This window comes from Cervus canadensis, chromosome 5 (assembly GCF_019320065.1).
Source record: "Cervus canadensis isolate Bull #8, Minnesota chromosome 5, ASM1932006v1, whole genome shotgun sequence".
NCBI classification, from domain to species: Eukaryota; Metazoa; Chordata; class Mammalia; order Artiodactyla; family Cervidae; genus Cervus; species Cervus canadensis.
Window position 1 is genome coordinate 92934708 of NC_057390.1, and position 24416 is coordinate 92959123.

The window sequence follows — 24416 nt, forward strand, 5'->3', positions numbered from 1 at the left end:
CACTCCCGAGGTCATGTGGCCGGCAGGGGGCAGGTATGGTACCTGCACCCGGGTGGTGTCCAGAGCCCACATCCTGAGGTCCTCTTCCGGCTCCTTGAGCAGATTGAACTGCAGGGCAGGGGCCTGGCTGACTTCTGTCTGTGTCCCTACAGCTCATCTTAATCGTTGCCCCGCAGCCAGGCTAGGAAAAATAAGAACTTACAGTTCTTCTTTGTCAAAGTGTTGTGCCTTTTAAAATCTTCCTTGATTTTTCTTCTGTGCTTACCTATTAGTGTCCTTTGCCTGTTTTATAACTATTTTAACTGTTGCAGTGTTTCTTATGACATATCAGCTTCCCTTTTCCTTTTTAAAATGGTTTTTGTTGATTGACTCTTATCATTAGATTTGTGTTTATTTATGTATTTATGGCCTCACTGGGTCTTCCTTGCTGTACTCGGGCTTTTCTCTGGTTGTGGCAAGCAGGCGCTGCTCTCTAGTTGTGGTGCTCCGGCTTCTCATTGCGGTGACTTCTCTTGACACGGAGCACAGGCTCTAGGGTGCAAGGGCTTAATTGTTGTGGTGCACAGGCTTAGTTGCTCCATGGCATATGGAATCTTCCGGACAAGGGACTGAACCTGTGTCCCCTGCATTGGCAGGTGGATTCTTAACCACTGGACCACCTCCTAAAGGCAAATCTAGCAATTCTTTCTTTTAAGTCTTGTAGGTATGGCATGCTTTCTAAAGTCATGGGGTAACTGTGAAATAGTGTAGACATGTTTAGTGTTTTCTGCTGTTACTAAAGTAGATCTCCATGTGTCCCCTGTGTACTGCACTTCACATGACACCGAGGACCTCCCATCCAGAGTGTGACCTCCCATTCCAGATGGTGATTCCTCAGACACCCCTGCCGAGCTCTAGAAGAGCTCCTGCATTCAAACATGTTCCCTCTTCTTCTTAAAGGCGCCGGGGCAAGGGTCAGAAGATGAAATGATGGACGAAAGTTAGTCAGGAAATGTTGACAGCAATAAAATGATAAAGTAGCAGAAAACAGCAGCAGGGAGATTGTCATGCAGCTGCATTAAAATGACAGAGTCAAAACACCTGCCTCTGATGAGAAACCTGTAACTGGTACGTGTACATGGTCTCTGGAGGAGGACATGGCTCCCACTCCAGTGTTCTTGCCGGGAGAACCCCAGGGACAGAGGAGCCTGGTGGGCTCCAGTCCACGGGGTCGCAGAGAGTCGGATATGACTGAGCGACTGAGCACATACATGATGTCGTGGTGTAGGACTCGGAGAGGTGTCGGACTAGGACTCAGAAATCTGTGTGCCTGGGATGGGACCCCAAACTTGGAGTCAGGAGCCCTCGGCTCAAAGCTTGGTGGCCGCATCTTCTCACTGGGTGACTCCTCACTGAGCCTCTGCCTCCTCTTCTGTAATCAGAGGGAAAGGACCTTACTTTCTGAGGGTCTCTGGAAGACAGCACCCAGCACAAGGCTGACCAGGACAGGCGCCAGAGAGGGTTCGTGTTTCCTTTCCTTTGACAGTTGAAAGCTGGTAGTTTCAGAGCTGTCCACCCCAAACAAGCGACTGGATTTGCTTTTTTGATTCCCAAGACTAAGTGTAAGCTTATTTACTGATAGACATTTTCCATAAAGGCATATTGTAAAAGTCAGAATTTCAGTGGAGAGGGCCACAAAGAAGCATTGGGATGAAGAATGGAAACCTTTTTTTGTCAATGAAGCTGCATCTTTAGCGTGCGGCGGGCGGGGCTCTCCTTAGAGAGCGCAGAGTGCCCAGCGGTGTTTCACTTGGCACTCCTTCTGAAAGGGCAGCCCTGCCCCGAGTGCCAGGCCAACACTAACTCGGCGGCACCGAGGCTCTGAGTGCAGGGAGCGCCCCAGCCTCCTCTCTATAAAGACCATATTTACACTCTCGGCGGAGCTGCGACCAGAACATTCCACGTGAAGAGAACTGCCGTGGCTGAGCGGAGTCTGCGTGGTTCCCCGGAGGAGCAGAACAGGGCGTGGAGGGCACACAGGCCCTGGAGTCAGGAGGCCTCGGGGAGAAGGGATGTTGGCCGTGGGAACACAGAACAGACAGGTCTCGGGCCCCCAGGTACCAGGGTCTGGCGAGCATTGGAGGTCTTCAGGTTTGGGGCCCTAAGTGCCCTCCTGCTCCCTTCCTCCCCTCTGGGGTTCCTTGCCTCCCAGGAAGCCAGGAGCCACATATCGCTGGCCCATCTGGGGCTCAGTACCCCCAATGGCGGGGCCTCTCTGTGAAGCTGAGTTGGAGCCTGCAGTCAGTCTGGATCTCCAGGTGACTTCTTAGTCCCGGTGTCCTCCCTGTGGGTCTGAGGCAGACCAGCTTCAGCCTGACTCGCCTACCCAGACCCTGGTGGAGAAATGGGCTCACCACCTACATCAGTTTTCAACACAGTCACCCCTCCACTAGGGGAACGTGGCCCATGAAGATCTGACCAGGCCGACCAGCCAAGGCCAGGAGCTGAGAAGTAGGTGGACATCAGACCTCTGTGGCTCTTCTCTGTGGTGCCCTGAGGCTTGGGGAGAGGGCAGAGCCCTTCCCGGCCGTGAGCTGGCCTAGACCACGCTGCTGGCTTGCAGCCTGCCAGGCGTCTCTACCGCACATCTCCAGACTGGACCACCTGAGTCCACACAGAGGAGCCTGTGGCCTGAGGGAGAAGTTCTGGGGTGACGCCAGAGAGCTGACACCCAGATGTGGAGAGCGGGTGCTGCCCGAGTCTCACACATACAGACAGCTGGGGAAACCATGCTTCCGTTGTGAACATCTATATTCTCCGTCAGTCACCACTTTTCGGTGAACCAGAGCACAAAACAATGCCCTAACACAGGAACAGCTGGTACATTCCCAAAGCCATCTTGGCCAAGCTCCCGCAGCACCCGCCCCAGAGGTGACCCTCTGAGCGTCGTTTCTGGCTCTTTTGGGGAAAGAGTCCAGATGCTTATGCCTGCTGTTCAGGCCCTTTAAGTCCTTATGTCCTTCATGTCCCTTTAAGCGGGACATGGAGCCCGCTGCCTGGGGCTGACATGCTTTTCATAAGCTCCTGAAAAGCTTTTCAGGCCTAAAAAAATGTGTTAACTCTAAAATATGAAAAAAAAAAACCAAACTGCTAAGTCCAAGTTTATAAGCATACAATTAAATTTCTACAAAGTGTAACATCTTGTCAAGTCCATTAAATTTAGTCTTCAAAAATGTTATTACTTTTGAAAACAATTTGTAGGTTAGCTTTTTCTCACTTCCCAAGAATTCCTCAACATGCCTGATGTTTGCCGAGAACTCAGAGCCAACTATAAATTAATTGTGCTGCTCTTGGCCAAATACTTTCAAACGCTAAATTATTAAAAAATTTCCCTTCAAAATTTTTACAGTAAAAGTTACAATGGTTGTGCAAGGTGGGTATATTTCAGTGCACTTGGTATGTTCTGAGACCTCCCTGAAGGAGAGCCCCTGGGGCCCAGGAAGAGCCTGAAGGGATTCCATTTCACCTGTTTGACCTCAGGATAGACCGATAAGCAGCACTACTTCCCAGAGAACACTTTGAAAAGCACAGCGTCCACTCCTGGGTGTCCACCAGTACCCTTGGGCAGGGGACAGGTGGGGACTTCAAATCGATTTTACAAAGAAAAGAAGTCAGATTAGGAGGGGCTGTGGGGGGTTCTCTGGGTGCAGAGCAGCTCCTCGAGGCTCCCCAGACTGGTGGGGTGAAGCCCCGGAGCCCCTGGCTGCAGCAATGAGAGTCTTCTCAGGGAACCTTGTGGAGGAGCTCTGTAGAGCCCTGACCATGACCCCACAGGTCCTGGATGGGTGCCCTTCCCTATGGTTGGCCACCCTGTTCATCCTTCCCAAGAGAGGGAATCAGTTTACAGGCTTGTTCCTAGAGAACCTTGTTCACTTTCATTGATCACCTTTCACTTTTCCCACATGCACACCCCTCTTCATAAACATTTCTGTGTGTAACTTCACTGGGGTTTGACCACATACCACCAACTGGTAGGCACGCAATTCTAGTACTCCATCTTTTCCTCTTTCTGAGCACTGGACATCTGCTCAGCACCAAGCCTGATCTTCTTGGTTTCTTGACGATGGGGGCAGTGGTTCTGAGAGCTATCTGCCTGGTCCTCAGTCCTCCTCCAGGAGGCCTGCCCCCACCTCTGGAAGAGCTCCTCAGTCCTCCTCGGGGTTCCTATAGAGCCTTAAATGTCTGTCTTTACTGGAATATAGTCAGAAGGATGACTGCCATGGATGTAGAGCCTTTCACGTGCTGAGTGCCTTACACACTCTTATTTTAGACTCACGAGGTCCAGTTTGGAGCAGTCCAAACGACTGGGAAGTGGAGGATGTGGGGTTGGAATCCTGCTCTGCCTTTCATGCTGTGGTTCTTCCTACTGCCTTCTCAGGGCAGTGATTATGTGTTGACCCAGTTTAGCGCCTGTAGTTACCTCTCTCCTCCCTCACCTTTCCCTGCCTCCCATCTTCTCACCACCATGAACTGTGTTCCCTTTGTCATCTTCATTCTGTTTTTTTTTCCAGTTTGAGAATCGGTAATAATAAATCCATCCAGTAACAGGGACCACCCCACAGCAGAGGATAATTAGCATCCAGATCAAACCTTGAGAGATGAAACCTGTTTTCTGGGAAAGCCTAGACGGCCCAAGTAGGATGCCTGCTTGTTATGCTCAGTATGGTGGTGTGTTCAGTCACCAGGTCATCTCTGATTCTTTGTGACTCCATGCACTGTAGCACACCAGGCTTCTCTATCCTTCACTATCTCCCAGAGTTTGCTCAGATTCATGCCCATTGAATCAGTGATGCTATCTAACCATTTCCCTTCTCTGTCCCCATCTTCTCCTTTTGCCTTCAGTTTTTACCAGCATGAGGGTCTCATCCAGTGGGTGGGCTCTTGGCAGCAGGTGGCCAAAGCATTGGAGCCTCAGCTTCAGCATCAGTCCTTCCAATGAATATTCAGGGTTGATTTCCTTTAGGATGGACTGGTTCAATCTCCTTGCAGTCCAAGAGACTCTCAAGAGTTTTCTCCAGCATAATTCGAGATGCTCAGCTTTCTTTATGGCCCATCTCTCACATATGTACATGACTAGGGCCAGGTGATTGGATTTTCTGTTCTTTTGGATGTTATTCTAGCATACCACCTAAGATTGCTTGATTTCAACATTTGGACATTTTTTTTTTTAAACTATTTTATCTGTCACTTCAACTTTCCTAGCAAAATTTCTCTCTGTGTGTACGTAATTTTAACTTAAATTATTAGAAAAATCTATTCTGGGAAGATCACTTATTCATTTGAGAAAATGACATAAAAGCATTCCAGGCCCTGCAGCTCATTGGCTCATCTTGTGATGAAAGACCAGGATCCAGTGTGTTCTTCCTCCAGGGTCGTCGCAGGGGCATCTGAAGTGCTGCAGGGGAGGTGGGGTGGTAGTCTCGTTGTCCCTGGAGCAGTCTCAACATCTGCCTTTCTTCCTCGCTGCTGACCAAGACCCCTGGGACTTTTATAACAGTGCTCGACCCACTGCATTCAACAAACCTAGCCAGCCTTGTCTTAGACGCTGTAGTATGATGCTAACTTAATTCTGCCTCCTTTATCATTTTTTTTCTCGGGGAGCATCCCAGGGTTACAATACAGTCCATCACATAAATCCACCAGAGCAATCCTTTCCTGTGACTGGTGAGCTGGCCAGAGAGCTCTGAGCTCCAGGGTTTTCTAGATTACATTCCTTCTGCCAAGTGCCAAACTGTTGGGATTTCCAGGTCGAAGGATGCCAACTCACCACTTGTAACAATAACAAGTTGATGGTTTATCTCCGAGGGCTGTAAACAATCTAAGGATTTAGCCGAATGTCCTCCCTGGAACGTGCCTGAGTAACAGAGGAGAGCTTGCCATGGTGCTCTGCTCCAAGGTACCCCAGAAGGAGAGCCCACGTGCTCAACTGCTCAGTCGTGTCCGACTCTCTGTGAGTCCATGGACTGCAGTCCGCCAGGCTCGTCTCTCCATGGGATTTCCCAGGCAAGAATACTGGAGCGGGTTGCCAGTCCCTTCGCCAAGTGATCTTCCCAACCCAGGGATCGAACCCACATCTCCTGCATTGGCAAGCAGATTCTTTACCACTGAGCCACCTGGGAAGCCCCAGAAGAAGAGCAGAGAAAGCAAAGCTGAGAGGAAGATGACCCCACTCAAGTGACATCTGTTTATGAAGAAGCTAGCAAAGAATGCTGTTTGAAATATCACTGGATGACGTCGTTCCTAATGAATTTGGGAGTCTTGTGTTGTTTAACAATAACATTCTAGAAACAAAACAGCACAGGCTGTGGAGGCAGGAGAGCCACGCTGGGTTTTCCTGTGGCCTCTGTGACGCTAAAGGTGCCGGGTGGCCACACCCTCACCACCCTCACAGTGCCTCTCTCCAGGCCTCCAGCACACGTGGGGCCAGCAGCCCTCACTGGAGAGACCATTGCTTGACCTCCAGAAGGAATGGAAGACACGAGTGACTGATCTCGTTCTCTGCTTAGACCACAACTGAACATACCTATTTCCTGCCTCGTAGGGGGAAATAAAATATAAAGGGAGGGGACTTGCCTGGTGGTTCAGTGGTTAAGAGTTCACGCCGCCAATGCAGGATGCCCAGGTTCAATCCCTGGTTGGGGAACAAAGATCCCACATGCTGCAGGGTGATGTTAAAATTGCCTTTCTCTCTCTCTCTCTCTCTCCCTCCCTAAGAAATCCATCTAGGAAAACAGAATTGTTAGGGTTGTCTGTGGCTCCATGGCCGGGGAACATGTTGTGAGGGTTGGGTGGTTTCTATGTGTTCTCTGTGAAGCAGAGTGATTGCCACCTGTTGTGGCCCCAAGAACAAATCATGGCTACTGAATTTTATATATTTAGGGTTAACATATTTAAAGAAGTCAGGACTTCAGACTAGGCATTAAAATGCTGAGTAGAAGTAACCCTGGAGAACTGGCCCAGGCTTGATACAAATGAAATATCAGATTTATTGACAGCTTCAGCTGGGTCCATTGATGGGAAGTCAGGTGCATATTGTGTTTTGTGTGGGAGAACTCTGTTGTTTTAGAAACTCTGGAGTATGAGGCTAGCTTAGGTCTACTTCCTTTATCCTATATTCACAGTGATGATGTCTCTGTTATCAAAACCATGAGAGTTCTAATAACAGACCTCACAAATCTAGCTGATCTTTTATGGGGAGCTGTCTGGAACCCGGTACCTGAAGTTGTGATGGAGCGTCAGGTCCCAGGCAGCTGGCACTGGAGGTCAAGTCAAGCATCTATAGAATGATGTTCACACCAGTTCCCCCCCAGGCTTTCCATGGCAATTTCCAGTATCCCAGAGTCGTTAAGACAGACTTGGGTCTGAACTTTGGTTGATCCAAGGCTGTGTAGTCTTCCAAAAGTTGCTTAACCTCTCTGAACCTTAATATCCTGGAAGTTACAAGTCCTGGGACCAGTGTTGGCTCTGTCACCAACAGACTCCGGAACAAGCAGGCTATGCCAGGGGACCCGAGAGGCTCCTAACAAGCTCCAAAATTTTTATGATTTTAAGGTCCCTTCTCTATCCACTGAGAAAACAAACCGAGCTGATTATGTCTTTCTCCAGAGAGAAAACAGCTGGAAATGCCTACTCCCTTTGGTTTTTAAAGGTGCATTTTAGACACGGCCTCCCTGTGGCAGCTGGAGGACACACTCTTTTCTTCTCTGGTCAGTGCCTAGGATGGCGCTGTGGCAGGAGGGCTGGCGTGCGCATGGCAGTGCCCAGGCTGGGCTGAGGGGTCGTGTCCCGGGCCTCGTAGGACCACCTTGAGAGCAGGCCCGAGCCGAGGCTCCATGCTGTCCTGTCCTGGGCCTTTTAGAGAGTGACCCCTGCAGCCTTCTTCCTCTTTAACAGATCTGACTGACGTGTGTGCACAGGGCATGCAGGTGAGGAAGACGTCAGGGACTCGTGAGTGTGAGGAAGAGTGGAGGGGGGGGAGGGAGGGCGGCAGCAGTCCCAGGACCCCCCGGGGCAGAGGGCCATAGGACCCCCCCCCCGGGGGGGGATAAGGGCCACAGGCAAGGCCATTTGGCCCAGGTCTAGTCACAAACGTCACCCTCATGGAAATGCCCTTAGGTCTGGCCAGACGGAGGGAGACAGGACAAAACCCAAGTGAGGCGCCAGGGAAGCCAGGAGCTTGCCTGGGCCTCATCACTCAGGCTCTCAGCAGCCTGGGTCTGGCCTGGGGCCAGCCTGTTACTGTCTGGCTGGGAACAAGCTGGTGAGTGCAGCGTCAGATAAGTGGCCATGGCCGCCTCAGCCCCCCGGGGAGGGGCGTGCTGCGGGCCGAGCCGCCAGGACAACAAGGAGAAGAGGAGGTGGCTCTGAGGCTGTGAAATGAGAGATTTAGAAGCTGCCAGGGCACGAGTGCCGAGGTGCTTAATTGCAGAAGTGTCTGTGGCTCTGTGATGTCCGTGGACCAAAGGAACTGTCGGGCCAGAGCAGAGAGGGAAGTTTCGTCTAAGACCAGAACCTGCTCCAAGCTCTCAGCACAGGCCAGCTTGGAGCTCTCTGCCGATTGGCTGGAGAGACCGTCTGCCTTTTCCTCCTGCCCAGTCCAACACCAGGAGAGGGGAGGGCCTCCCGGCCTCCCTGCAGCCTCTGCCCACCTCTTTCAGCTTTAGCAGCCAGGTGTTCAGTCTGGGGAGGATGGGGGACGTGCCTTGTGTGGGAAGCTCAGTGGTCAGGTGAGTCACGAGAAAGCAGTTACCAGCAATCGGTACCATTACCAGCAATCGGTACCAACATTTGGGAGGGCTTTGCTTAAAAAAAAAAAGTTAATTATACTGCATTCCGACAATCTCCATGATAAAATCACTGCTGTTTCCTCCATGCTGGTGGGCTTCCTTCAGTGGGAGGGAAAGGGATTGGTCGCACCCAGAAGCCTTGGAATGCGCAGAGCCTGGACTGAATTATGCATGTGAAGAAGCAGTGGAGCTGGGCCACTTGAGGGGCCTCTGATAGGGCCAGGCCCCTGGGTCTTTGAACAGACTTAATTATCTCCACGGGTGACCCACTGGTAACTCAGTTGCCCAACTCCTGAGTCCACCTGGTAAACCCTTTACAGATCCTTCAGGAGGCAACACCGACATCCCCAACTCTGTCAGCTTGTCCCTTCTACTTCAGGCGGACGCAGTCACGCCCCCTGTCGACCTGGTGCCGTAGGCCCTCACGCGCCCCTCTGGTCACCCCGCACCCTGTAGTGCTACCACGGTGACCGCACAGCCCATGGTTTTCCCTGCATTCCTGATTTCAGGTACTTCGCTATGTCGGTCCCACAGGTTCTCACAACATTCTGGAAATGTTGGCCTTGCAGGTCAGTGAAACCCCTTGTCAGATCTGAGGTGCTGATTTTGGGGTTGAGAACTGGTAGGCAGCAGACGTGAGGTCGTGAAGAGTCAGACACGACTGAGGGACTAAGCAGAACAGATAGCACAGATGGGTTCCAGTGCATTCATGAATCTGCCACCTCCCTCCAGACTAAATTCCTGAAGGTTAGGACTGTCGTTTGCACACAGTCCAGCACTGTGATTGGCAAAGAGGAGGGACTCAGCTATCGTTGGCTGCCCCTACATGATGTATACTGCGTGCCTGATTGCATTGAGTTTCCACAGCAACCCTGTGATGTTATGACTCTTGTCCCCATTTTACAGAGGAGAAAAATGAGGCTCAGAAGAGTTAAGTAACTTTCTCACGAGTGAACAGTTAGCAAAAGGTAGATCCTGGATGCAGACTTAGGTCTTTGTTCCTCCACTATGTATCTGCCAGCTGAGTTCAAGCTCAGGAATGTTTTGGGACTGTTGAGTCAGAAACCAGAGATGCTTAAGCTAGAGGAGATCTATTGCATAAACACTGAGGTCAGCCTGCCTCATGTCAGAATTACAATATTCAGCTGAGCCTTCATTTGGCACCCACGGGCACGTTTTACCCTCTGCTTGTTCTATCAGGTGTATTAGCGTACTCTGCCCTCTCTAGTGGAACTGAGCCCGCTGGCTCAGCGGTAAAGGATTCGCCTGCAATGCGGGAGACGTGGGTTCGATCCCTGAGTCGGGAAGATCCCCTGGAAAAGGAAATGACAACCCACTCCAGTATTCTTGCCTGGGAAATCCCAAGGAATGGAGGAGCCTGGCAGGCTGCAATCCATGGGGTCATGGGAAAGTTGGACTTAGCAACTGAACAACAACAAACAACAAATGAACCAGTCATCAGCTGTAGAATGAAGAGCTAAACATGGACTATCTTTTATTAATAAATTTCAATCTCCTGTTTCAAGATAAAGAGACCAAGATCAGAGGGAAACTCATAGCTGCCATGTAATGAAACTTACCATGGGCCCAGAACCCTGCTAACCACGCCTTGCAGTATTTCATTTAATCCTCAGGTAGGCACTATTTAAACCCATTGACAATTGACAGATGGGGAAATGGAGGCTCTGGGGGCAAAGTGACTTGCCTAATGTCCCAGAGCTGATCAGTGGTGAAATCAGAATTTGAACCCAGGTCAGTCTGCTCCAGAGCACAAGTCCTCAACCTGCACACCCAGTAGAGGGCTTTGCTGTGAGTAAGATGCCCTGCCCTGCTCCTACACCCCTCCTCCCCCGCCCCGTACCTGCAGACAGTGCCGCCCTTGTCTTTCGCATGGGCCACCCTCCTGCACTCAGGTTCAGTCCTTCTCTGGAATTAGCAAGAAGCTGCTCTTCCCAGTACTGGTGGTTATTTTCAGAAGTGTGAAATAAGTGTAAAACAGGATATTTTCAGTAAAAATATCTCCCTGCTTATATAACGAAGTGGTACAAATGTCACTGACTTGAAGCAGATACGTGGTTACTTTCTGCAAAAACGGATGTAGTCCTCACCCACCAGCCTGTTTGGAAGACTCACAGGTCCTGGATGAATAACCCTGGGGGCTGGACTCATGCTCCCCTGCCAAGGGTGCAGATGCCCAGAGTCCTAGTGCACTGAGGAGTCAGCTGCAGCTTTAAAGTGAAAAGCCTGAATTCAGACCCAGCGTGAGCAAGTCACTCATCCTCTCAGTTAACCTTCCATAAGGAGCCGCAGGGGCTAAAGAGGTAACATACACGAAAGTGCCCGGCGCCAGTGTCTGGGTCAAGCTTCAGAACCTACCAACAGCCCCATTCCTCCCCCATCATGATATTCTGAGAACTATCATATTTTAAGATGAGACACGTATTTAAGAGTGTGTGGAATCATCACTGAAGATTCTAGACTGCAGCAGACTCTAGAAAATGTGTGGGCTTTAGAAAGTGTTTCTTCCTAGGGAGGGCAGGCCGCTCCCTACCACGTGTTCATCCTACTTCTGCTGTGATAACACTTTCTCTTCCTCTGGTCTGTTGTTTCTTCCATGAACATTCACTGAAGGCCAGTTCTGTGCCAGGCACATTACGTGCACTTATAGGAGCGCTCATCCCATCCACCAGCACAGAGCACCTCACGCAGAGCCCAGAGAACTCAGGCCTGGGGTTTTTCCTAGCAGAAGCCAGAAAATATTTGCTGTCTTCTGACACTCCCCCGTTTCCTGGCTCTACCTTGGGGCATCCATCTGAGGACCGTGGCCTCCCTCTCACCCCGCCGGCTCCAGCGGCTCGGCCCCAGGGACTGCCAGGGGATTGCACAAGCCTTTGGCCCAGCTTCGGCTTACCGCTATTCCTCCCCCACTTGCGGTCACAGCCAAGAGAGGCCCGGTGCCCAGCCCTGAGGCCCAGATGTTGCGGGGTTCCGCAACGCTGGGAAGGACTTACCTGACGGCTTGTCTGTGGAGGACGGGAGGCTGGTGAGGGTGGGCATGGTGGGCAGAGGGGGCGGCAGCACCTTCAGGTTCTGGTCGCTCTGGATCTCGTTGGTGGAGATCTGGTTGATGATGCGGTTGTAGGGGGGCGGCTGGTAGACGCGGGGCGGGGCAGCGGGGGGCGGCTGGGGCACGGGCCGGGCGGCGGGCACCCGCTGGCAGTGCTCCTCCAGCTGGGCGATGATCTCAGACTGGTTGTGGGCCAGCGTGGCCAGATGCTGGTACTTGTGCTCCAGGTCCTTGTACTTGCTGGCCAGCTGCAGCATGTCAGCCGTCTGGTTGAGGATGCGGTTCTCCAGCTGCGAGAGCTCGAGCGCGTTGTCCCGCTTGCGGATGATCTCGTGCAGGAGCTGCATGTAGAGCTGGGTGACCCGCGAGTTCATGTTGCGGCTCTCCTTGCGCAGCAGCTTCACCTCGCTCACGATGCCGCCGTCCACCTCCACCAGCTGCTGCAGCGTCTCGATCTGCCGCTTCTGCTTGAGCAGCTCGTTGTTGAGCAGCTCCAGCTCCTGCTTGTGCACCCTGTTCTCCAGGAGCACCTCGGGCTCCTTGGAGTTGACGCAGATGGCGCCTGTAACCCGCTGCTGGGGCACAATGAAGGTGTAGGTGCACTTGTCCGGGGACTCGCCGGCCCGCTTGTACCTGTTCAGGTAGACGAACTCACCGGGTGAGCCCTCCTCGGTGCCCTCCAAGCCATCCTTCTGGCTCGCCGCCGCTCCCAGGGCAGCCAGCAGTCCCAGCCACCAGCACGTCATGCACAGCGGCCTCATGGTCCTTGCACACCGGGGGTTCGTCTTTGCTGAGCAGAGCCTACGAAACCCTGAAAGTAAACAGAAGAGCAGACTCAGTAATGGTTATGTCACGGCCAGCGGCCGGTGCCATAAATGAGCTCAGCCTTCTCGTTGGGCAGCTGTTTCCAAAAACGCTGCTTCAGGAGGCAGCCCTTCTGGGAGCTGCAGGAGGGGACAGGAGGCCTGGCAGAGGCGGAAAAGATTCGGGAGGGGACCGGGGCATGTGCAAGGCAGCAGGCTGAGACCCTGCCACTCCTGGGGCCAGCCAGTGCCCACGGCCCTCTCGTCGAGCACCTGGCCTGGAGCCCGAGAACCATAGGAGGGCAGCCTGAAGCTGGGAGGGGAGGCAGAGGAAGGCTTGGCCTGTCTCTCTCCTCCTCTGCCTCAGACTGTTAAGTCTTCCCCTGGACGTGGCCTTTGTAACACCCATCACAGATGAGATGAATCTGAACTCTGTGTGATTTCTTCATGGTTCTGTGCTCCCTGAGGGCCAGCACTTTGTCTGTTTCCATCCTGTATCCTCAGGATGCTGCACGCAGGCAGCTGTCCGCAAGTGTTTGTTAAATGAATGATCCGCTAGACGTGGTTTGGGACGTGTTCGGTTTGTGGTGGACAATGTCAGCGGAAAGACGCGTCTAATCACATGGCTTCAGTCTGTGTGTTAGCCAAGCTACAGAGCAGACAACTGAGCTCTGCTAAATGCACTATTTTCAACAGGCAGTACCCACACTGTCCCCATCACTGCAACAGGATTTAGCCAGGTGGGAGCAGGAAAGAGACACGTGTCACCAGATTAGTTTCAGTTCTGTTCTTAGACCACTCGTTCCTTCCCCAGATGTCCATGGAACACCTGGGGTGTGCCAGGCGGTGTGCTGGCTACTGGAGGTGCAGCTGCAAACAGGACAGAGCCAGCCCTGCCCTCAGCGGGCTTACCCATCATCTCAGAGCCCCTGAGTGCCAGGAGGCAGACATGGTGAATGCCATGGGAGGGTAGAACGGGAAACTGACCTAACCAGAAGGGTCAGGAAAGCTTCCCTGAGAAAGTGACCTTCGTGCTGACCCCAGAGGGATGAGGAGGAGCAAGCCAGGCCAAGAGGGAGGGGACAGACGTGCGCAGCTCACTCCTCCCTCTGCCCACTCAAGGACGTGGCTCTGGCCGCTCTTCCCCAGCTCCTCGGCGTGATCACTTTTTCCCTATGATCGTGATTTCTTTCAGCTTAAAAGAAAATCCTCACTTGACCTCATGTCCCTTCTCCAGCTACTGTTCCATTTCTCTGCTCCCCTTTTTAGCAAAACCCTCTGAAGAGTTGCCCACACCCTCCCCCACCATTTCCAGAAAGTTCTCTCTTCCTGTTCTCTCTTGAGCTCACTCCCATCAGGCCTGCCCCCTCCCCTCGGTTCCAAGTGTCCTGGACAGGATCACAGGGGGCCTCTCTTTCCAGACCAAAGGCTCAGTTCTTGGTCCTCGCGGATGTTTCGCCTCTCAGCACTGCCGGACGTGGCAGATCACTCCCTCCTGGGACTTCCTTCCCCAAACGCCACACTTTCCTCCCATCTCACTGGCTGCTCCTCAGTCTCCTTTGCTGGTTCACCACGCCCCCTTCCCAGTCCTGTCCTGGGTGGGGAGGGGGTGGCAGGGCTCAGTCCTCAGACATCATCTTGTTCAGTCTAGTCTGAGGACTTTTCCCTGCCCCTCTGAGTCCAGGCTCATATGTCTAACTGCCTCTTTGACATTTCTGCTCAACTACTCTACTGCTACTGCTATGGGCACCTCAGCCATAACTTATCCAGAAATGAATTCCTGGGGTTTCCCAAGTCTCCATCCCAACCTGTTCATCCCAGTTTTTCCTAGGTTAGCAAATGGCGACTCTGTTCTTCTGATTGTTCAGCCAACAATCTTGACGTTGTCGTTGACTCCTTTCTTCCCATCATACCCCACGTCTAAGTCACCACCAGATTATCACAGCAATATCCTAGGACTATTCCCAGGATCCTACAGTTTCTCCCCACCTCCCCTGGTACAGCCCACCTTCACCTCTCACCTGGACCAGACTGGTCTCACTGCTCCTGTCCTTGCCTTAAGAGGCTGTCCTCAACCCGGCAGCCAGAGTGAGCCTTTTAAAAAAGTCAAATCAGGTCAGTCTGCTGCTCAGAGTGCTCTGGTGGCTTCTCATCTTGGAGAAGCAGCTAACAGGTCTCTAAGGCCCCCCGCTCTGGCCCAGTTTCCTCCCTGACCTCATCTCCAACTCCTCTCATCCTCACTCACATGCTCCAGCCACTCTGGCCTCCTGGGTGTTCTTCAGGCTCGCTGATGGTGAGGGCCCTTTGCACTTGCCCCAGTCCAAAACACTCAGCCGCTTCCTTGATGCGTGCTCCCTCCTCACTGCTCTCAGGTCTTTGCTGAAATATTACCTTCCCAGTGAAACTTTCCCGGCTTACTTAAAATTGTGACCTCGCCACCTTCCCCCTCCAGAGTCCATGTCACCATCAGACATGTGGTGTCTGTCTACCCATGCCTGTGAATGAAAGCTCTCTGAGAGCAGGGGGCTTGTCTGTTTTCATCACTCCTCCCCCACCCCCCTCCCCCACAGTGCATAACACGGGAGCTCAGTGAACATTTGTACGCTGAATGAAAAGACACATCCACCAACAGCTGCCGGGCAGTGGGGAGTGCTGGGAAGAGGCAGGCAGGGCCAGAGGAGCCCAGGGCAAGTGACTGCCTGAGGGTGTGGGGGCGTGCACAGGAGACCGCGAATTACATTTACTACTACTGTCCCTAACATCCACTTCCTGAGTGCCTGTTGTGTACCTCCGCCTGCACTCAATGTTTTGCAAGGGTTTTCTGCTTCATTGAATTCTCACAGTGTCTTTTTTGGTAGATACCATTGTTCTTTCCATTTCCATGAGGAAACCGAGACTCAGCGAGTCGAAGTGACTTGCTTAAGCTCACACCGCTGGAAGGTAGCAGAACCAGGACTCAGCCCCAGCCTTCTGTACTCAAACCTTCAACTCTTAATGACTACTTAGAAATTTTCTTGATCTGGTTTCTAGTAGTAAAGTGCTAGCATCACGACTTTCTGATTTCACGATAGTTTACACTAACATAACAACCACCACCCAGAACCGGAAGGTTTTGTCTTCCCCAGACCCTTTTGGGGACTTCTCTGGTGGGCAGCCTGGACAGCGGGAGGTTGCAAAACAGATCCTGTGCTCCCCAGGGCCACAATGAGCTGTTTTCCACTTGACTGAGAAAGCCCCAGCTTGGTTCCGAAGGCCAGTCCAGGCCTTTTGGGCCAGGCAGAGAAAGGTGTTAGGAGCCTCTGGGTTGGGTTGGGCTGTGAGGTTAGGGCTGCAGTGACGTTGGTGGAAACGGGGCTGAGTTTGTGAGTGTTTGCCTAGTTTCCAAGCTCTTTAGCTGCTCCTGTGCCTGGGCCACACCCGACCCACAACAATGGTGGGGAGCCGCCCTCCCAGCCTGGGCGGCTCACCTGGCTCTCTGCTCCGTGATGCTGAGTGCGGATGTCAGCGAGGGCTCCCCTTGGCCAAGAAACTGCCACGGTCCCAGGAGACAGTTTGGCTCCGGGCCTCGAGACCTGGCGGGGTGGCAGTGTTTGCCGTTGAGTCCTGTCCCTTCCCAAGTGTGGGCTTGCACGGCTTCCCTGGGCAAAGCTCTGTGCCCTTGGACTTAAGGTCCTGAAGGCAGAGCCTCTTCTATGAGATGGGGTGATCCAACCCCTCTCCCACACTTGGTGAGGGCCATGGACGTGCTTCCCAAACTAGAGGTGAAGATGTCGTGATAGCCGTATGAGAGCTCCAGCTGAGCCAAACGACAGTGTGTGTCATTTGCCAACACACACTCAGGGGCTGTGTGTCCAGCACGTGCACCATCTCCTTGGATCCTACCATGTCTCCCCCCAACCCCTGCCCCAGGAGCTCCCACGGCCAGCAGTCTCACTTCCCAGAGGAGGGCCTTGTTCCATGTAGCAGAGCTGGGCCTGCCCAGGAGGTCTGTCTGGCCTCACCTCCCAGCCCAGTGGTTAGACTGGTCCTGGGTGTCATGGGGTCCCCAGTGTGCAGTCTTTAAAGAGCGTTTCTTGCAGTTGTTCAATTAAAAAGAGAACCAAACTTGATGGTTGTTAACACTCGTTCAGTTTTTAGGTTCACAAGGCCCGTCGCGTAACATATTATTTTGTGGAATCACCACGACATTTGGAGTATTCTGCCCATTTTGAGGGTGAGGAAACCGAAGCCCAAGAGGGTGTCAGGTAGCTTGCTCCCTGTTGCATTGCTGCTGGTGGGAACAGTCGTGAAGCCGCACAATTTGGGGTCTTACTGTCACATTTCCATGAGGCCTGGGCTTGGCAGGAGTGACACGGAGCCAGTTGTGGTTACAAGAAGGGTGGGAAGGAACCAGGGCACTGTCCCAGGGAATCCAGTGAGATTGGTTCCCCCAGGTTTATAAAGGGGGGCACCAGCACCCAGACAGGTAAGTGACTTGCCGGGAGCACATGGCAGACAAGAGCCAGTGCTGACTCTGTCAAGAGCTGGGGTCAGCCTGACACCAAGGGCTATGCCCCCTCTGCCTTAGAGTAACTGACTTTCCTTCAAGGTTCCAGCCCCCTTCCTTAGCTTTTTTGCAAGTTTGGCAGATCTTAATGGGCAGTAATGAGTTTGCTTACTTTTGCTCTCTTGGTATTTATTCAACTAATTGCATCCCAGGAGAAGGAACTCCCCCCCGCCCCCAACACCAACCCCCAGCATTCCAACCGTCTTAGGCCTGGAGGAGAACTCGACTCCAATCAAAGAGATGCTCCTCAGTTTCTTCCTATGACCAACAGAGGAAAGCAAATCCAACTGTTTTCCTTGGCTTCAAAAGGAAAATAAAAGCGATTCTTGAAATTGCTTTTCCACATTGTATTGTGAGGAGTTTCCATTATGCACGGGTTTCCCTCCCCACAAGCAGGGCTGGTGTGACCAAGCCACGTGACAGGCTGTGCGCGCCAGGAGGCCACCTCCCCAAGGGCTTGGGTCCCACCCAGCCTCCGGTGGGCAGCTCTGAGCGTCCCTGCTTGGCCTGCTGTGGTGGGGCCACACACCGTGTGTCCACGTCCCCCTCATCACCACAGCCCAGTGAGGGGCCACTCTGTGGGAAGAACTGTTTTCATAAGACAGAGCTGTGGGTCCTACCCTGCGGCAGAAGCTACTTTCCTGGGGTCATCTTGTGAGTTCTCACCGCAAAGGGTAGGAATAAGTAAATTTCAAAAATAATAGCGACAGCCAATTATCACTGTGATCCAAACACTTTATAAGTATTGTCTCACTTCATCCTCCCAACAGGCCTGGGAGGGAAGCTGTTTATTTCAGGGTGGCCATGCATGGTGACCCAGGTTGTGTACTATGCAACTCTAGGGAGCACAGCTCACATTCATAGTCTTTGTAGTTTTGTATATTTAAATCACAGCAGTGTGTTCTAATTCTCACAAAGATGCTTTTAAGACTAATGGCAAAGCTGACAGTTGTTCCCGTTGCAGGCAAGGAAGCTATTAAGATTCAAAGTCCATGAGTCATTTTGTCCTAAGTCATCAGCTTAGCCAAGTAGCAGTCGATAACAGAATCCCAACGTAAGTCTGTGTTGAATGTATAAAAGTGACAGGGAAACTCAAGGGGGATTGTTCCCTGGCGGCCACGCCCCCTCTGAGGCAAGGAGGAGAACAGGAGAGCTCTTGGGACCCCCGGCACTGCTGACCCCAAACTGAATCAGCTCTCAGGATGGTGTTTCACCGTTAGTCCATGCTGTGGTCCTGCCTGGGGGCTCACAGAGCCTGTCCCTCTCTCCCCAGCCTGCCCTGCCCCATCACTCTGCGATCGCAGATGGAAGCCAGGTAGGAGTCCAGGCCAGAGGCCCTGCAGGAGGCCTGGGCAGGGGGCCTCTGCCAAGGCAGCAAGGGCATCTGGAACTGCCCCCCTGGCCCAGTGCCCAGCTGGCCCCTGACAGGAAGCCGGGAACTTGAGCTGTGCTTGAGTGAGCTTGGTGGACCCAAGCATGAATCATGATGTTAAACCAGCATCAGGACAGAAAAGAAAAAAAAATAAATCAAAACTTCAAAGTTAACGCACGGTTTTTCCTGCCAGAGCTGGTTATGAGATATATGATGTGCCAGTCAGGTAGTACCAAACCAACTGGTAATCTGGGATGACAGAGGGATCCAGATAAAGAAACATTCCAGAAGATACTGCCCTACAGGGCCCAGCTGACCACATGACCAATAGGACAGATAAGAACAGCTGTCTTTTGTTTCTTACAGACTTTGGATGTGCTCAACCGTGCTCTACCTCATTGACCACCTTATGAATAGGGGACTGGGCATGCTGGTTGGCCCCCCTTGAGGCCTACTGTCTTATTAATTATTAATAGCACCCCATTTTATTCTCAAAAGTGTCCTTGTTGGGTATTAAACTATTTGGTCCCTTACCTAGGAGACAGACATTATTATCTGCATTTGTAGTAGAAGAAACCCAGGTCCAGAAACGTTAGGTCACTTGCCTAAGGTCCCTTGAAGGAAACATCGGGACTGGGAAGTCCACGTCAGCTGCAAGGTCTGTGCCTTCACTTCGATCAAGAGCACCTCCCCAACCTGTGTGAATAATAGTGCCTGTCTGTTTGTTTAACGGCCGGGATGCAGATTCCCTCTTAGTCATTCTTTGACTGACAAGGTAGAAATGGCTTTCAGGTCAGCACAAGGGTGAGTCTTGTTGGATGGTAGAAACAGCTGCTTGATCATCCAAGTGGTGAGACCCCAAAATGGACATCTAGAATGCGCAGCAGTGTCCTCACCTTAGAAACCCTGGGGAAGGAACTGTGCATCGCTTGTCCTGGTGATTCACCACCAGCCTGGAGGCCAGGGAGGGAATAACCACATCTCCAACTGCCATCCCCTCCCAGCCCGGGAGCCTGTGAATCATCCCCGCCAGAAGGCAGTGTGGGTGCCCAGGGGGTCTGGAGCTGATGGCCAGACCCTGCCAGTCCAGCTCTTATAAGACCTTTGAATGAGTCGTCTGTCCAGCCAGCCAGCCAGCCCTCCATCCATTTAGTCTTCCCAGCCAACCAGCCATCGTGTGTTGCTACAGTCAGGGTCCAGCCCTGTCCTGGGTGCTGGGAACACTGGCTCAAGCCAGAGAAGCAGAAGTGTGGGACTGTGCAGATTTGCTGGGAAGAGCAGCAGTCGAACTTGCCTGACGCGCCTGCCCCTGTTGCGTTGCTGGCTCCGGGGCAGGGCTGAGCTCATGGAGGAGGTGGGTTGTGGTCATCCTGTGAGGTCATCGGGTTAGGAGAGGATGTGGTTCGGCGGCGGGGAACGGGTTGCCTTTGCCGGGGGACAAGGATGCCGCTGTTCCTTTTCCGTAGTACATTATTTTGGAGCCATCTTGAAAGGTCCCAAAGCCTGCACACTGATCCCTCGGGTGCCAAGAGCCCCAGCCAGCAGAGCAGAGGCGGAGAGCCTGCAGAAGCCATTTCGGAGCCCGGCTCCCGAGTTGGCTGCTGCATTTCCGGCCGTGCCTCGTGTGCTCTGCAGCCTTGGATCTGGGGGGAGCCCCCGACAGCAGGGAGCAGCCAGGGACCGGGTGGACACTGGTGCCCCGGGGCGGCTTCCTGGGAAATCCAAACCTTGCCTGGGGCTGCTCTTCCAGGCCAGGCTGAGTGGCTGGCCCTATGGCCACCTCGGCCCTGTTGCAGAGCTCATCCCCAGCACAGACACGATGAGCACGTGCCTCCGTCCCCGATCCCAGCAACTCTGTAGGGCAGGGGCCGTGATTATCCCCGTTTCACAGATGAGGAAACAGAGGTAATGGTGGGGCTTTGCCCAGACCTCAGAGCTCCCAAGTAGTGGAGCTGGGCTTGGAACAGATGTGTTGACTCCAGAGCCAGCTTCCTTACCCACACGGGCGTTGCTGGCCTGCCTACTGCTCCAGGCCTATCTTTGTAAACCTCACAGCTGGCCCGTCAGTGTCCTGCTGGAAGACAGAGCCTGTGTTATCCTGCCTCCCTGCCCCTGCACGTGCTGTTCTTTCTGCCTCGGCACCTTCCCCATATCCTGCCTTTCTTGCTCAGTTGACCTTCTCTGTGAAGCTGGCCATTCTTGGGGAGGGGGCCCCCTCTCTCCTCCAGCTCCCAGGAGCAGCCCTGGCTGCTTCCATCACAGCACCCGAGACCCAGCTTGTCCTCATCTGGTTCTCTACCCAGACTATGGGCTTCTTAAAAGTGGGGTCAGGGTGGTAGCCAGGATGGCACCTGGGTTACTAAGTAGGAATTCAAGGCATTCACTCATTGCACAGACTCCCTGAGCATTTCCCTGGTGCCAGCCACCGTGCTGGGGACCGGAGATGGAGCAGGAGTGAGGGAGGTGCCTGCCCTCGAGGGGCCGCAGGAGTAGATGAGACAGAGAGCAGGTCCCTAACATTGGGTGTCAGGGCCCCCACGGGGCGGCTCACAGGGCTGGGAGCACAGCTGGGGTGGTGCGATGTGGTGCCTGGAGGCGAGAGGCTCGTTCGTCTGGGTCTGCAGCTCCCTCCTTCCTTCCCTCCCTCTTTCATTCATTCAGGTCCCTTCCCTGCCTGTCCCTGAGTGGGCCCTGGAGGTGAGCGGTGACTGAGAAATTCCACTGTCCACTGGCAGAGGCTGGAGTGGGACCACCTCCGGCAGGACTTTGGTCGTCCCTGGAGCCGGGAGGGTCCTCAGGCATCTCTCAGAGACAAGAACCGAGTTCCTTCTGGGCTTTCCTGAGGTGGTCTTGGGCGTGCCTTTCTGGGGAAGGTTGGGGGGCTCTGGGGCTGCTGGCCTGTAGAAAGGCTGGTTTCTCCAGTGTTGACCCGACACAATAGCTTGATTGTGAGAGGCCTGGCTCCCCCCGCACCCGGCACGTTAACATGTCTGTGATCAGAGTGTGTGCTTACAGTTGATGTGTACGTGTAACAGGACATTGTAGCATTTTAGCCCCCCTCCCAAGGCTGTTATTAAGGCAATCATATGGCTTGGAGTTGTGTGGGAATGTGGTTTTTGTCACAGAAACTACCCTCAGAACGAGGTTCTGCTGTGACCCTTCTACCACTGCAAACTGCTTGCTGCCAGGGTCTGAATGACCCCTCTATTTGGGGTGTTTTATATAAATTCACAAAAAAAGAAATGCTATTCAATGAATTGATTCATTCTTGAGATTCCCGCAGTGTGTTTGTCCAGGCTGGCAGTGGGCTGGGGCGGAATGAGCCCAGATCTGGGTTTGAATCCTTGCTTTTTTGACTTGCCGCTGGAGAGAATGTGGCAGAGGCTCTGCACCCTCTGACCCTCAGTTTCCTCTTCTGTAAAATGGGACAGTACCACTCATCTCACAGGTCTCTCTCAGCACCACACGCCTCCTCCCTACGAGTCTCCCACTGCTGTGAATTAGATTCACCTTCTGCCTCTTCCCACTGGGCTGTGGGCTCAGGAAAGCAGAACCCCTCCTCCCCCGCCTGACTGTTCTCAATCGAGATGGGTTCGGGTGAAGTGGGCTGCGACTCAGAGAGAGGACAGAGGCTGAATGTGCTTGCCTTGGGCGGGGCTGCTCTGTTTGTTCTGCTGGAGCTGCCAGTCGCAGCTCCTGGGTCTTTTCTCGAGACTTGCTCAAGTGTGGCCAGTGCAGGCTGTGAAAACCCGAGCTTGGGTTCTGCAGCCCTTGGAGTCTCCAAGCAGGGACTCAGGCAACAGTCCCTGGATGACTGGTGGCCCAAGGCTCAGTCCCCCCTGAGCTGATATAGTTGCATGGTGCTGCCGTGAGGGGTGGGATGGGTGAGGGGCAGCCACACAGATCACCAGATGTGCAGGGTTCAGAGCTAAGACAGCCTGGCTTGGAATCTGGTCCCACCTCTCATTAACTGTGCTACTGCAAGCATGCTATGTAGCCGTGATGAGGCTCAGTTGTAAGAGGGGTGAGGCCTGTACTGTCTCAGAGGTAGACTTCTAGGACAAACAGATGGCGCACCCGAATCGGGTGAGCACATGGCTTTCAGATGGAGTGGTACAGCATCTCTAGGACACCAGCCAAACCAAAAGGTTGTGAGACGCTTTGAACAGGCCAGTGAAGTGAGACGGGGAAAGGCATGGCCTGCGGAGCCACACCGACCAGGGTTCAAGTCCCGCAGAATCCCCAACTGTGTGACCTTGGTGCTCAGGCTGCTTACCATCTCTGAGCCTTTGTTTTGTCCTCAGTCAAGTGGGATGCTAAAACTGAAACCTGCCTCCTGAGGCTGTAGCGAGGATGGAATGAGATGTGTGTGCCTTACTTAGCCCAGTGGTACTTAGTAAATCACTGTGGGATGGAGGAGTGGAGGAAGAGATAGCGTAGTTGCTCTTCCCCGTAGGTTGTAGCGAAAACCCCATGTGCTTCACACATCTTTGCCTGCCTTTACTGAGTAATGAATGAGCTCACTCGTGTTAGGCCCGTGAGGTCAGTCAGAGCCTCTGCTTGGCCCAAGCTGTCCAAGTGGCGCTAGTGATAAAGAACCTGCCTGCCAGTGCAGGAGACGTAAGAGACATGGGTTCGATCCCTGGGTTGGGAAGATCCCCTGGAGGAGGGCATAACAACCCACTCTGGTATTCTTGCCTGGAGAATTCCATGGACAGAGGAGCCTGGCAGGCCATAGTCCAAAGGATCGCAAAGAGTCGGATATGACGGAAGTGCCTTAGCACACACGCATGCCCAGAGAGCAGAGTGAGCCGCTGTGGATCCAGGCTTGAGCCAGGAAACCTGCAGCTTGCACAGCCCCAGAGGCCGTGTGCTGGAGAAGCGTCTGTTCAATGCCAGCTTTTCCAAATGCTTCCAAGAGTTCAGGGACCACTGAGCGCTTTCGGTCACAGGAGGGAAGCCACTATCCTGTGCTAAGATGCACCATTGTTGGCCCGTATGAAATCCACCGGACTTGGCCATCTTGTGGGTAGATTTGGTGATTGCGGTGCAGACTCGGGGAGGGGTCGCTGCCTCTCCTCTGCAACCCCAGAACAGGCCTGGCATTGGTCCTCCTGCTGTGGACCCTGGAGCAGTGCGGCGGTAGCTCACTTGCCCCGCCGGCTGGTTCAGGCAAGGGGCCAGCGGGCAGGGGAGCAGTGCCCTGCGAGGGGTAGGATGCTGTTCCTGTAGGGGTGTTGTCAGAAGCACCCGAGGTCCTTTTGTCGGTACATCTGCACTCCTCCTCCCTGTGGGCTTCTAGGACTTGGACATGTGGCCCCAGACATGAAGCGCCCCCTCCACAGGCTCCTGGGAGGCCCCCCAGTGTGGGTGGAGGTAGTGGTCATAGCCTTGGCTGGGCCTTTAGAAACTTCCTGACAACCCCAGCAGGACGTATCCAGAGTCCGGGTCTCTGCTCTTCCCTCTGTGATTCTGATGGTTATGGCTCGTAATACTCAGAGACTAATGTTTTCTGAGGCTTTGCCATGCACCAGGCACTGTGCTAAGGCCTCCCAGGTCATGCTCCCTGTGCTCCTACTGGTGAGTAACGGCGTGTGGCTCAGACACGGTGCTGACACTAACCGTGTGGCTTTGGACACAACACTTAACCCCTGTGCCTCAGCCTCCTCACCTGTGAAATGGTGATGACTAACAAGTACCTGTGTTACAGGGTAGTTGTGGGGGACTCTACCAGTTGGTGAGTGCCACGTAAGTGCCCTGAGAGAAGGGCAATACTGTGATCCCATTTCACAGATAAGGAAAC

At 53.3% G+C, this 24416-nt stretch overlaps 2 protein-coding genes across 10 annotated transcripts in view; one reads left to right on the top strand and one right to left on the bottom strand.

The window, feature by feature from the left end:
* RALGPS1 (Ral GEF with PH domain and SH3 binding motif 1) overlaps positions 1-24416 on the top strand; it is a 296430-nt gene that overhangs the window by 167978 nt on the left and 104036 nt on the right. The window lies entirely within an intron of this gene.
* ANGPTL2 (angiopoietin like 2) overlaps positions 1-24416 on the bottom strand; it is a 35891-nt gene that overhangs the window by 9645 nt on the left and 1830 nt on the right. Inside the window, exon 2 of the mRNA XM_043469598.1 lies at positions 11837-12703. Coding sequence (XP_043325533.1) covers positions 11837-12653 — 817 coding nt within the window. The 5' untranslated portion in view covers positions 12654-12703. The remainder of the gene's footprint in view (positions 1-11836; positions 12704-24416) is intronic.